Raw genomic sequence first — 13,294 nt, 5'->3', positions numbered from 1 at the left:
TTTCCCAGCGCCACAGTGAGAGAAGAGGGAACTGTGTGGCTGATATCTGTGGTACCGGGAAATAGTGGCAGAGTGAGACCTCTTACTTTTTTTCAGCTAAAGGGCAGCTGGCCCTGGTATTTGACAGCCATCCACCACCGTGTCAGCTTTTGCTCCGTCTTCCTCCCTGTACCCCACGCTCCGTAAGAAACCACCATGTTCGCCGTCAGAAACGCTCTCCGCCTCGGCTCCAGGTTATCCATACCCGCGGTGGCGAGGAGAGGATGCGCCGGAGCCTCCATCCCGGTGGACGACGTGGTGAACGGACTCACCGACGAGCAGATACAGGTTAGCTTCGTCGGCTAGCTAACGAGCATCACTGGGTTTATTTATCTGTGCAGACAAGACGCTGGTGGTAGAAACAGCACAGTGACAAACAAGTCAAAGATAAAGTTTAATGGAGGCGGTTTAATGAGTCTGACGGACGGTTATTTAAGGACGTAGCGCTCGTGGCGTGATGACATAATGTTAGCTAACAGACCTTGAGATTAGCCGACCTAGCTCACCTCCTACAAAACACAGATTTCCTACCCGACAGCTACTTAATGTTAGTCCAAATTCATTTCTGCTAGCTCTCACCTAACTACTAAAGCTAGAGGTACCAATACTTTTCCAGGGACAGCGTTAAAAGCTCAGCTAGCTTAAATCATAGCACTGTCACCCACAGCTACAACAGCCAGCGTTGTTATAAAGGCAGTGAGGGGTGAGAGGACCATGTTAACACACCTCAAAATCAAAGTTTGTTCATTCAGATTGAGGTCACAGAGGTCAGCGGTGTTTTGGCACCAACTTTAGGAGACTGGACGCTGGCTGGGGAGGAGGGCAGGGGGTGGGGTGCAAACTAAGGATTTGATTGGGTGAAAGTGGCTGCGATGCAACCCTGGTCATCCATAAAGTAAGACATACCTGTACTCTCAGTCAACAGGTTTCTGTTTGATTGTGAAATACCTTAACTCATGCACCTGTAACTCAGTCAGCACACTTGTCTCCACTCGCTCATTGATAAATAAGTTTATACCAGTCTGCCTTGCAGCCAAAGGAAGGAGGAACTAATGTCAGAGTCTGTAAATTTTTTGCTACATTTAATAAAGTAATCACATATATGGATTATCTCATTTGCTTGTTTGTGTTGCAGCTCAGACAGACGGTTCGTAAGTTTTGTGCGGAGAAGCTTGCACCTTATGCTGATGAGATTGACAAGAAGAATGAATTTACAGGAATGCGGGTGAGTTGAAACACTCCATTGTAAAGCACACCTGTAGTCTCCTGGTCGGGTTACACAGTTCAGGAAATGCTAGCAAATAAATTGAACTTTATCCACACCCCGCCTGTGCTGTATCTCATAATGGAGTTGTGTATTATATCCACAGTTTATTTCACTAGAGCAGGATATTTGTATTGATATCCCTTTTTATTGTCTCTCCCAGGAGTTTTGGAAAGACATGGGGGAGATGGGGCTTCTTGGGATCACTGCTCCAGGTAGGATAATTGGAGGAAAATACTGTTATTCTATAATATATGTGGAAGTAGTTGCATTCTAGTTACCTATAAGGAACTGACCTATCAGCAGAAATATAGATTTTTTATGAAATAATGAAACAGGAAGAAGCTTTTTGTGTTTATTTTCTTAAAATCAAAGCATTGACTGAATGCTGCTCTATTTTTGCAGGTATTATAAAATTAATTTACTCTGCACATCTCTTTCAGTGGAATATGGTGGCACAGGATTGGGCTACCTAGATCACGTCATTGTGATGGAGGAAATATCCCGGGTGTCGGCTGCCATTGCCCTCAGTTACGGCGCCCACTCTAACCTCTGTGTAAACCAGATGGTGCGCCACGCGAACGAAAAGCAGAAAGAGAAGTACATGCCAAAGGTCAGAACCAGGACAATTCATACTGATGGGAAATAAAACCCAAAACGAAAAAACAAAAATGATTTCAATCGTTCACTCTCCTCTGGGTTTTTCCTGTTGTCAGTTAATGACAGGGGAACACGTTGGAGCTCTGGCCATGAGTGAGCCCAACGCCGGCTCGGATGTCGTATCTATGAAACTTAAAGCCAAGAAGGAAGGTAGGGCACCAAAAACTGTAAATCACATACTCTGTTGTTAAACATTGTGTAGTACTCTACATCAGCATATCATCCTCATATCATCAGCATCTGTGTATAAATCTCATCTGAAACTTACTATCTTACCAATAGATACTGCTCTGGTTTCTGTGCCGCTGATTTAAAAACCTCAGTTTTGCATTTCTTGAGGATTGTACTGACTCAGGGTTTGACAGAAACACTGCTGGCATTTAGCCCTTTTCACACTGAATATTACATTTGCCAAGTGACTCTGACTCAGCAGGGTTGCATGTGTGTGCTGCATGGCCAGACTGTCAGTGTGAGCAGTGGATGTATGTAAAGCAAGGTGTTCTTTTCAGTCAACACTGCAGCAAAGCTAAAAGTTAGAAGCTGTTTATAACTGAGTCCTGTGAGACCACAGATTTATATGTATTTAAGTTCACCTTGTGTCACATCACGTCACTAACAAGCTACGCAGCCTGATAAGAGAGGCATTTAAGCTCACATCTCCCCTTGATAAATTTTCGCTCTAGAGGTGGATTTAGACATTTTCACAAGTTTTTCTGCCGAACATTGCCGCATAGATAAGTGCCAGGTTTGGCTGATTCTAATCAGATGAGATCAGCAATTTGTATTTTTTTCTCCAGAAAATCAGACTCAGTGATTCCCACACACTGCTGCGCTCAGTGGAGAGAACGGGTTGAGCGCGAGCCAAAATACCAGCGAAGGACAAAAATGGCATAAAGTGCCTAAAGTGGCCCAAAGCCAATGAAAACAATGAATGCAAATATGCAAACATGAATTTCAAATTACCCCTAAGCAGCAAAAGTGTGAATAAATTCAAGGCAACAACATGTGAAGAGAGGGAGCACTGCTGAACTGTAGAAGATGAAGTTTTCTCTGTGTGCAGCCTTTCATGTTTCTCCTAGAACATGACCGAAAAAGAAACTTTAAAGTCATGTGTAGAAAGTGTGTGCACATTCACTGAGATGAAAATGTGCTGCGGCTGATTTTAGGGAACGCGTGCATCACCTTGCTGACACAGCGGGAGGAGGAAATGACTGAGACATGTCAGACAGATCAGCTGTAGAGTGTGATCCTTGTGGCTGCACTTTACCTCATGCCTTGTAAATGCTGATTATGAATCTGCTGTTGATTGTAAGGATGATAGAGTAGTGGTGTGTGCCAGTTTAACCAGAGACAGAGATGTTTCCAGGGTGAGAGTTTATTGTTGGTCTGTCAGCTAATGTGACGGACTAAAATTCTGCATGAGAAGGTGCCTATTAAATAACCAAAATCACATCTTCTGTCTTTAACGTATGAGTAACATTTGTAAATTTGTTCTCATGCAAGATTATTGTGCAAGGGATACCCACAAGTGCTTCTTAACTCTTTGGACTGTATTTTTATTCTCAGGTGACTACTATATTCTGAATGGCAACAAGTTCTGGATCACAAACGGGCCAGATGCTGACGTCCTTATTGTTTATGCCAAGACAGATCCTGAGGCCCATCAAAGAGGAATCACAGCTTTCATTGTTGAAAAGGTAAATCCAGTCAAATACAGACATATTCCTCCCTGCCTCTGAATTTATTTGTGGCTAGAGAGGGTGTGATGTCTTTAAAATGAATTTATTAAATGAATATGATGATTATGGGGACGTCACACAAATCTTAGCAATTTAAAAAGCGTATGTGTGTTGTGATGTTTGTGTTTTGTAGGGAATGCCGGGATTCACTACAGCACAGAAGCTCGACAAACTCGGCATGAGGGGATCAAACACCTGCGAGCTGATCTTTGAAGACTGCAAAATCCCAGGTGTGTGTTTAAGTGCTCACACATGTATGTTGACTTGAATTCATAGATTGGTGCTTTGTTTTGGCTCATTTCTTTATGTCATGTGAACCCTGTGCGACCTGATTTTGTTTCTAAGACGCTGGTGTTTAATTTCTATTGATCAAACCTTCTTCTTGTTTGTTGTAGAGGAAAACATCCTCGGTCCGTTGAACAAAGGTGTTTATGTGATGATGAGTGGATTAGATCTGGAGAGGCTGGTTCTTGCATCTGGACCCATCGGGTAAGTTCACACCAGAACACATGGAATATAACGTGGTGGCTAGTGTCTATGTTCTTACTGATTTTAATTTCCACAGGTATTTGCTTGTTAATTTGAGTTTTGGTTTTGAATATTTGTACCTCATCACTCTACCTCAGGTTTTGCTGAGGAAATCATTTGAATGGAAACACTGTGTCTGCCTGTTAAACCGTGTGGGTTTGAGTGCAGCCAACAAAGCCAGTGACACGTTTAGTTTGCATATGTGTTGAGTTTCTATTTACCTACAAGAGCAAAGCAGTATTTACATTTTATTGAAGCCATTATTTCTGGAACTGGAAATGGTTCCAAAGTGAGAAGTGAAACATTTATTGCTTTGTTCTTTTGAAAGGCTCATAAAATAAAATGTTGTGATATCAGGAGCAGTAAAGTAAAGATGTTCACAACAACACTGCCAACCAAACTCACACCTCTGGCATTACACACCAAAACAGACATCATTCACTTTTTTTCGGCATCTTGCAATTAACATTACGTGAGTTACTGTTACATCCTAACAAACAGGACGTGAATTGTTCAGTAGTCTCTAACATTATTACTTTGCAGCATCATGCAGGCCGTTCTGGATTTTGCCATTCCCTACCTTCATGTCAGAGAAGCCTTCGGACAGAAGATTGGACACTTTCAGGTTTGACCTTCAGCCTTTATAAAATGAAGTGCAGTTTAAAAAGATCTGCTTTATAATTTTTAAGTTTTGACGTTAGGCGGCACTGAATTTAAAAGCTTAAAATACCTGGAGTGAAACCGACTTAATGCGTCACATTCATCTGTTCAACAGCTGATGCAAGGCAAGATGGCAGACATGTACACCAGACTGAGCTCCTGTCGGCAGTACGTGTACAATGTTGCCAGGGCTTGTGACAAAGGACACTTCAGTGCGATGGTGAGAGGATTTTTAATCACTTCTGTAGCAGACAAAGATTTTTTTAAAAATTTGCTTCGAAAGTTTTATTTCAGTTAAGAATATGTTAAAAGGTATTTAGAGTGGTGTTTCATAGGCTGTGTTCAATGAGATTAAGGCCAAAATGCTGCATATTATTTATAATATTTCCACCTTTTTCAATCAAAAGATCAAAAACACTGATGATTGTAATCTCACATTATTATATGAAGACTTGTGGAAAAAGTGACCTGTAAAATCTTTAACATTTATGATCTGTCATAGTGTCAACTGGTTAGATATGTGTTTGACTTTTCATATTGTGATTAAAATATTGTGTAATTTATTTTATCCATTATAAAATTTCCTCAGACGTAACCTGATTAAACCAGAGGAAAAATGAAGGATTCTTTTTATGGGACAGTCATTCCCTAAGTCGACATCTTTCACATTCGTATTCGTATTTTTTGCCTCCCCTGCACACAGTGACTGTGTTGGTTTGTGTTGCCGTTGCAGGATTGTGCTGGAGTGATCTTGTATTGTGCTGAGAACGCCACTCAGGTTGCTTTGGATGGTATTCAGTGTTTGGGTAAGTGCCACAAAACACACAAAAAAAGAGTGATTTAAATGAAAACTGAACCTTAAACTGTCAAAGACTAGCAGAGGAAACATATATTACAGGTTGTAATGAACTTGTCACTGTCAGAAAAGTCTAGTTTATGGACAAGATGTAATGCATAAATTAAGTCTGTGGTGTATGTGTCCAGTTTTGGAATAAATGTATGAATCAGTGAGTCCGTGTGAACCCCGAGTGTTGTTGCCGATGTTGATGTTAACCATCGTTGTCAGGAGCAGGGAGCAGGCCTCTTTGGTTAATAGATACAAGAGAGGAGGTTTCCTCAACTACATGGTGTGAACATGGAAGGATAGTGTAGATAGTATGGATGGATAGAACCCAGGAGGTGTGTCCTGTATAACAGAGAGAATAATCTTCCAGATTGAAGCTTCATTCTTTAGTTTGACTCGTGCACCGATTTCTAGACATGTTCTGTGTTTTGTTTTGCTTGTTTTCGTTATTACCCTCATTTGCATAATTACAAAGAATTTCCCTCCATGTCTACATTCCCTGTTTCCATTTGCACCTGATCCCAGGCTTTAATGAGCCGAGTGACATATTATTACCCTGTTTTACCCACTAAATGCTTTAATTCGACAGTTTTTGTACATAGAGCTTGGTAATTCATGCAAACAAAATTATCCTGTCAAGTTGATTGAGTGTGACTGATTTTGTTTCATATTTTAAACTTTTATAGTCTCTTTAAAATTAGAAACATACCTAAGCTTTTAAAGGAAATTGATTACATTAATGTAGTGCAAAATCACTGATTTTTTTGAGTTGAATTAGAATTGGAAACTGACACAACAGACATGTATACTGAAGTATGTGCACTCTAAAGCAACTTCAGGTATAATTTTGCAACGTCATGCAGGTAAATCAATAATTGTATATCCTGACAGATTTTATTCATGCGGACACGGCAGCTGTGTCACTGCACACTAACTTTAAACCTGTGTGCCACCAGGTGGGAACGGCTACATCAACGACTACCCCATGGGACGGTTTCTACGTGATGCAAAGCTGTACGAAATAGGCGCGGGCACAAGCGAAATTCGCCGGCTTATCATCGGACGCAGTTTCAACGCCATGTTCAAATAAGACTGAGAAACTGCGATCGACTAAATGAATGGATGAATGAACACAGTTACTCACACCCAGGACCTTATACTGATTGAGTTGTTGCTGCTGTTAGGATGTTGTGGGTTTTCAGAATCAGTGTCACCTGGTATTTTAATTCATATGCAATACACATGGAAATCACAGAGTGGACAGTGACGTTTCGAGCTGCATGACAGCAGACTGAACAAATTAAATGATGAGCTAGTTTGTGAAGTGGCCTTGATGTCATTTACTTTTTCTATATTAGGCTAACTGTAGTCTTAGTTACAGTACTTAATAACCACTGAAAAGCCAATAAATCAGTGACGTTAGAAACAGGCAGCGTCAGAGATTTTCCTCTTATGTGATGAAATTGAATTTGGACATCTTTGATATGGTAGTGTATCAGTTTTTTAGTTTTGTATTTTACAGTTCTTCTAGGCCCCTGAACCAAACAAAAACAGATTTTCATGTTGTCTTGAACACTCCTACTAAAGATCCAGAACTGCTGCTGCTGAGGTCTCAAGGGTTGTAAGAACAAATTGACTGTGAATATTGTATCATTGATTATGTGAGGAAAATGGCAGATAGATGCCAGGGGCTCTGTGTGGCTACAGGACACTTTGGCAGGCAACTGTTGCTGGGATAAAACCTCAGTGATGACTCTCTCTAACCTCAACAGTCATTATCACTAGTCAAGAAAAACGTCTCATGATTTTACCCTAATCTCTCACTTTAAATGTGTGGAGTGTTTGTAACTTAGCTGTAAGTCATTCTTTATAAACCCCCTTTCACAAAGTGAAATGTTTCTGAACATGACACAGGATCAGCTGATGTCTGGGTACTCTGTTGTAGATAATTAGCATTAGAAAGCCTGTTTGTTCATTTTTGAGAGCAAATATATTCCACTGTGGTACACTGTGTAAATCAATCCCACTGGGAGAATCCCTCTGTGAGACGTGTTTGTCTTCTCCTCTCTAAAAGACTTTGATTTTAAGTATCAGTCTGTAGTTGTACAGTATGAAAATATACATATATACTAGTTTTGTTCGCAATAAATAAAAAATCAAACCTTTTTTTATTTCTGGACTTTAATTTTTGTCAGTTTTAATGTACTTCCTTAAAGACACAATTTACGTCTCACACTTCTTTTAATATTGTTGATCATTTCATTATAAGGATTTACAATGATTTATATTCAACCTGAAAGTAAAGGGAAGTAAAAAAGCATTAAATTAATTAAAAGGTTTTAAGAGGTCCTGCTGTCACTGTGACATATTTTAAAACATTCTTGTCTCTTAAACCGTTCATTACTCTCCGTAATTCCTGCACTCGCTCATCCTTCTCTCACTGACCTGCTGCTGAGACGTCTCTGTCCATCACCTGTTAAGATGATGGATCCGCAGCTTATTGCCTCCAATCCATCTACTGCCGTTTCATCTCTGTCACACGCCGTGACTCAGGCTGATTGATGTGCAGAAGATTGTTTGGTTGGACTTTGATACCGCTCCACTGTGTGTGATTTTAAAAAAAAACAAAAAAAAAAAACAACCCTGCTGCATTGAGCTGTTAGATTAACAGTATTCTGAGTTTGTTGTTTTATTCCTTAACCCTCCAGTGGAGATGAAAGAGTGGCATTTCACATGTGAAGGCGCTCATCAGCTCTCCACAGGAAGATGTAAAAGACACTGCGTCTGCTCTGTCTGACTGTAATCAGAGATGACTGTGCTTGTCCTGAAATACGGGTGCATTTATGGTTCAGATGTATCCTGTGATTAAAAAACAAAATAAGAAGAAAAAAAGGCAGAGAAAAACTGTAAACAAAACAGACGTTTCTACCATCCCTCTGTATCTGTATCCACTGAACATAGAGCTCATTGTTTCTAGGAAAGCCAGAGGGAGACAGTAGTTCAGACAATGACTGAACTATCCCACTGCATTTGAATAATACATAGGTTGGATTCAGGGTGTTTCAGGGTGGATTTTCCCTTTACAGGAAATAGGTTTGGACTGGTTTGAACAAATGTCGTATCTCTACTATGCTGAGCTAACAGCCTAAACAGTTGTTATTTAGAGATTAGACTCAATCCCAGCCTCATATAACTCCAACCCTAAGCCTTCACATTTGTCATTTTAATAATGCACATATGTAGCACTGTTGACTTAATATCCCTGAGAGTAAACAGTGACGTCAGCGAAAGCTCTGATTAAAAATCTGATTGTGACAAACTGTAAAAAAAAATTTCCAGAACTTTCGACTTTATCTCATGATCTTCCCCAGCGGGTGGGATTTGCTGTGAAGACGGCTCGGTTAACAGCCAAACGCTACTCCAAGTTTTTCTCTCCGATGATGACGACCTTGTCTCCATGACAACTGCAATAATCTGCTGATGAAGACCATGAGATGAGGTCGAAAGCTCCAGCTAGTGACACAAGAGACGGCCTGCTATGAGCTAAACATTATGAAGATTGGTTGCCTGGAGTGTAAAATTCAAACTCTATGGTTCCAGTGAGGAGGGATAAGTTTTCTATTTGTATTATGAAAACACAGAGAAGGAGGCTTAATAGTAAGTTAAAAACCAAATAAAGAGTTAGATGAATCAGTCGATACCCAAGCTGAAGAAGAAAGTTTAAAACGGTTAAACAGACTGAGTTTCCCTCCTTTTACCTTTTTTGTTTTCTTGGCACTGGACCTTGAGCAAAATGCCAGATTAATCTGATTGCACTTCACAGGACCTCAGATGTTCTCAGAGACTCTCAATTACACTATTTCTGACAGTTTCCTGTCCTGAAATGGCAGGTGGCCCATTCTCCCGTCAGAAACACAGTGACAAGATGTCGGGTGGTAGTTTAGTGTAGAGATGATCCTCTGCACCTGTGACACAGCAGTCAGTTTACACAGGAGTAATCATATTGTCACAATCATATTATGACTCTACAGTTATATAAAATACACATTATAAAGGGTTTTCCCAGTCGTCACTGACCACTTTCTAAAGAGCTGACATTTCTTTAATACCTGCAGATCAGTAATAAATGATGATGATGCAAACTTAAAACAGCCTCTGGGTTTCCAGACCAGGTCTCAGTGAAGGAAGCTGCTGTGTAACCTCTGTCAGTGGACTGTGCTGTGACCTTCTGGCTGTGTGGCTCTTTATTAAGCAGGAAGGACTCCTCCCTTTAGGGGAGAGGTGCAAACTGAATGCTTTATTGTCAAGTGAATGTTTTTCATTTTATAAGAAGCTTCAGACCTGGGGTTAATGCACAATAAGCTGGTCATTGATAAATGTTTGTTGGATGCTATGTAACCTTCTTTTACAAATGCAGGGAGTCAAACAGTCTGTGGGGAGGAGGTTCCTCCTGATTCATAACCACCCGGCTAAAAATAAAACCAGGCTCTGACGGGAGATAAACAGAAAAATGAAGGAATGCATCACGGAAATGTGGCTTCACAATTCCAAAGTTATTTTTATCTCTGCATTGTGATGGCTTGTTTAATAAATTCATGTGTGATAATAGAACCACTTTATGACATCAAGGGTTTTAAAGTTGTAACTAATGTCTTCATTAAATCTTTCACTAAAGCTTCATATGTCAGTTAACACGAACAAATTCTGTGCCCCCCAGTTTGTAAAAATCAGTTTGAGTTTGAGCACTTACTCAGATCAGTAAATAAGCTTATATACCTACAGACTTGATGGGTGAAATCCCTTTATTAAAGACTTTATAACATGTGTAAATACAGACCTGATGGCTTGTTATAAAGAGATGAACCCTATTGTACTACCAAGATTTATGATTATATTAATACACAATAGAAAGGATAAAGACCAGTCAAGGAAAGCGTCAACAATCTGGCAACAATAAGTACAAACTGATGATCTGTAACTTATCTATAAAGCACTGGTTAAGATTTAATAATCCATTTTCTCAGGATGCTTTATTAGAAAATGGACCCGTGGTAATTAATAGCCCCTTGAAGAATCATGTATCATATAGGAAAACAGGTGAGGAGAGGGTGGAAGTTGCCATACATTTTTTGTCTGTCTCTGCAGATTAAATGTTAATGTATGCAAACATGTGTTATATCAGCACCTGTCTGAGATTAGTGTGGATTTCAATCATGTAATGTGTCTGTCAAATGAGTAGCCTGCTTATGTTGCAGTGGTCTCCAATTCACACACACAGAAAAATGTCTTCACTTGTCATTTCTTTATTTCATTTCATTTTATTTTATTTCAGCTTATTTTATTTGATCTTATTTTATTTTCTTTTAGTGCAATCATGACAACCAAAATTTGATGACCACTTTCTGCACGTTGACTTTTATCATTATTATTATTATTATTATTATTATTAATAATAATAATAATAATAATAATAAACAAAACAAGTCCATCCCAGTTTCCACTAAATAAAACTACACAGCAGAAATTTAAAGTCTCATTAAATGGAAAACAAACTCCTGCTCATCAGTTCTCCAGTCACATGTCGGAGCAGGTTTGGTCATGAGTCAGATCTGACAACACATTCAGTCCTGAGCAGCAGAGCCCAGCTCCTCCACTCCGCCGCTGCCAGGGTTAACGCAAGTGTCAAAAGAACGGGGCTTAAAGACATTAACTAGGTGAAAGCCATCTGTCAGCCACAGCGGGGGCTGCCGGGAGAGGGGTGGGTGTGGGGGTGAACGGTGACATGTGGACGGCACGTCCGTGGCCCTTTAAGAAACTCCATGTTTTCGCTACATGATGCGTCAACATAAAAAGCGGATGATGCTGTTATGTAAAAACATGCTGAAGTGAGCCGTAGTTTGCAGGAGCTCTGCTGAACGCTCGGCACGCCGCACTTCGCCCTGTAAACCAGGATTGTGGTTTAAAGTGAACCGAGTGGTGATTTTTACGCGTAGCGCACGGAGCAGCGCAGTTTGGAGTAAGAAGAGAGGGAGAGAGAGAGAGAGAGAAAAAAAAAACCCACACAGGCTTCACCCGATCAACTCAACATGAGTCGCCTTCCACTCTGTTTTCCTCCTTCACTTGCGGGAAGCGTACACCTGACGCATCACTCTCTCGTCCTGTGGAAGTGAAATTTCCTTTGAAAAAAAGAAAAATCGTCTCTGCTGGGTTATTTTCCAGTCTTCAAAGCGGTAAGACTCCCCCCCCCCAAAAAAAACCTTCAACTCTTATCGCCTGTCGGGCAAAACTGAAAGTGTCAGTGGCAGCAGGACAAGATCGAGCGATGAGACCGCTTCGGGTTTGGAATAATGTGTCAGCCGCAGACAGACAGACAGACAGAGAGATAGATAGATAGATCCTCCCTTTTGCTGCCGATCTGTGAACCTCAAAAGCAACTTTTGGAAATGTCAGTTATGTCTGTTTGCTCTTGTGCAGGTGGCTCAGTCGTGTCTTTTCGTGTGTGAACGGTGAGCGGAGCCTCGGCTGAGACTCCAGCTCGTGATCAGCAGAAAATGTCACACACAGGCAGCTTCTGTTGGAGTCAAGTTTGAGGCTCGACTCAGCTGTGGAGTCTGTAGCTTTGCTGTTAGATGGTTACTTGATGGAGATAAAAGTTAGTTTTTTGGGGGTGGGGGGAGCGTATTACAATTACAATCCCAATGCATTGTTATACAGTAACTTTAACCACCCCAAAGTGTATAAAACAGTTTAAATTAGCACCGTGTCAGCCAGATGTAACGTTTAAATGCTGTTTATCTCTTAATATACAGCTAATAATATAAAAACAAATCAGTAGAGAGGCTGTATTTTGGTACATGTGCTGAATATGTATGGCAGGAGCCATTCCACGTAAAGAAGACCTTTACTTTTGATAGTTAACATAAAGTTAACTGATACTGTCTGAACTTATATGAGATATCGAATGCAGGACTTTTAATCACAACAGTGTATTTTTACACTGTGGTGTTAAACTATTCAACTTCCACCATTGTTGCGAGGTAAAACAAGTGATTTTATGTCATTTTAGTCTAAACAATCAGTTGTTAAAGTTAGTCAGGTTCAACAGATAATGTAAATGATTGTGTGTTTCTGTCTTAAAGCATCTAATCTGTGAAAAGTCGATCATCTCCTGCTGGAAAGTGCAGGCTTTGACATGACATCAGGGTGATAATGCGTGGCATACAAGTTGCCTGGTGAGTTCCTCGGCATAATGGTGTTTTGTAAAGCCTCTTGTGAACAGAGAAGCTCGACAATGGAGCTTCAGTTTTGGAGGTCGTGGTAGATTTGTGTCCAGTCAGTTCTCCACAGCCTACCTTGACAGGCCTGTCATAGCAGCGTGTTGAATAGAGGTGCAGCAGCCACACGTGAGTCATAAAGCTGGATATCAATCCCGGTCATAATCCCATTATTTCTGAAGAAGTGTCCTGTTGTGGCCATAGAGAGGAGGAGGAGGAGGAGGAGGAGGAGGAGGGAATGTGCTTCATGTCACCCAAACATACTGTCCTCCCTGCTGTCCCACAG

At 40.6% G+C, this 13,294-nt stretch overlaps 2 protein-coding genes across 2 annotated transcripts in view; both read left to right on the top strand.

Moving 5' to 3' along the window:
- The first annotated feature begins 19 nt into the window (after positions 1-19).
- Positions 20-7,900, top strand: ivd (isovaleryl-CoA dehydrogenase). The gene is made up of 12 exons (XM_018683954.2): positions 20-327; positions 1,175-1,264; positions 1,467-1,518; positions 1,747-1,916; positions 2,020-2,113; positions 3,530-3,660; positions 3,836-3,932; positions 4,098-4,191; positions 4,774-4,855; positions 5,006-5,110; positions 5,624-5,696; positions 6,691-7,900. The coding sequence occupies exons 1-12, from the start codon at positions 196-198 to the stop codon at positions 6,822-6,824; spliced, it is 1,254 nt and encodes a 417-aa protein (XP_018539470.1). The 5' UTR covers positions 20-195; the 3' UTR covers positions 6,825-7,900.
- A 3,369-nt stretch (positions 7,901-11,269) lies between these two features.
- bahd1 (bromo adjacent homology domain containing 1) overlaps positions 11,270-13,294 on the top strand; it is a 28,119-nt gene continuing 26,094 nt past the window's right edge. Inside the window, exon 1 of the mRNA XM_018683952.2 lies at positions 11,270-11,964. The gene's annotated coding sequence lies outside the window, so the exon portion shown is untranslated. The remainder of the gene's footprint in view (positions 11,965-13,294) is intronic.

Source organism: Lates calcarifer, linkage group LG19 (genome assembly GCF_001640805.2).
Source record: "Lates calcarifer isolate ASB-BC8 linkage group LG19, TLL_Latcal_v3, whole genome shotgun sequence".
In the NCBI taxonomy this organism is placed as follows: Eukaryota; Metazoa; Chordata; class Actinopteri; family Centropomidae; genus Lates; species Lates calcarifer.
This window is presented reverse-complemented; position numbering and strand designations above follow the sequence as displayed.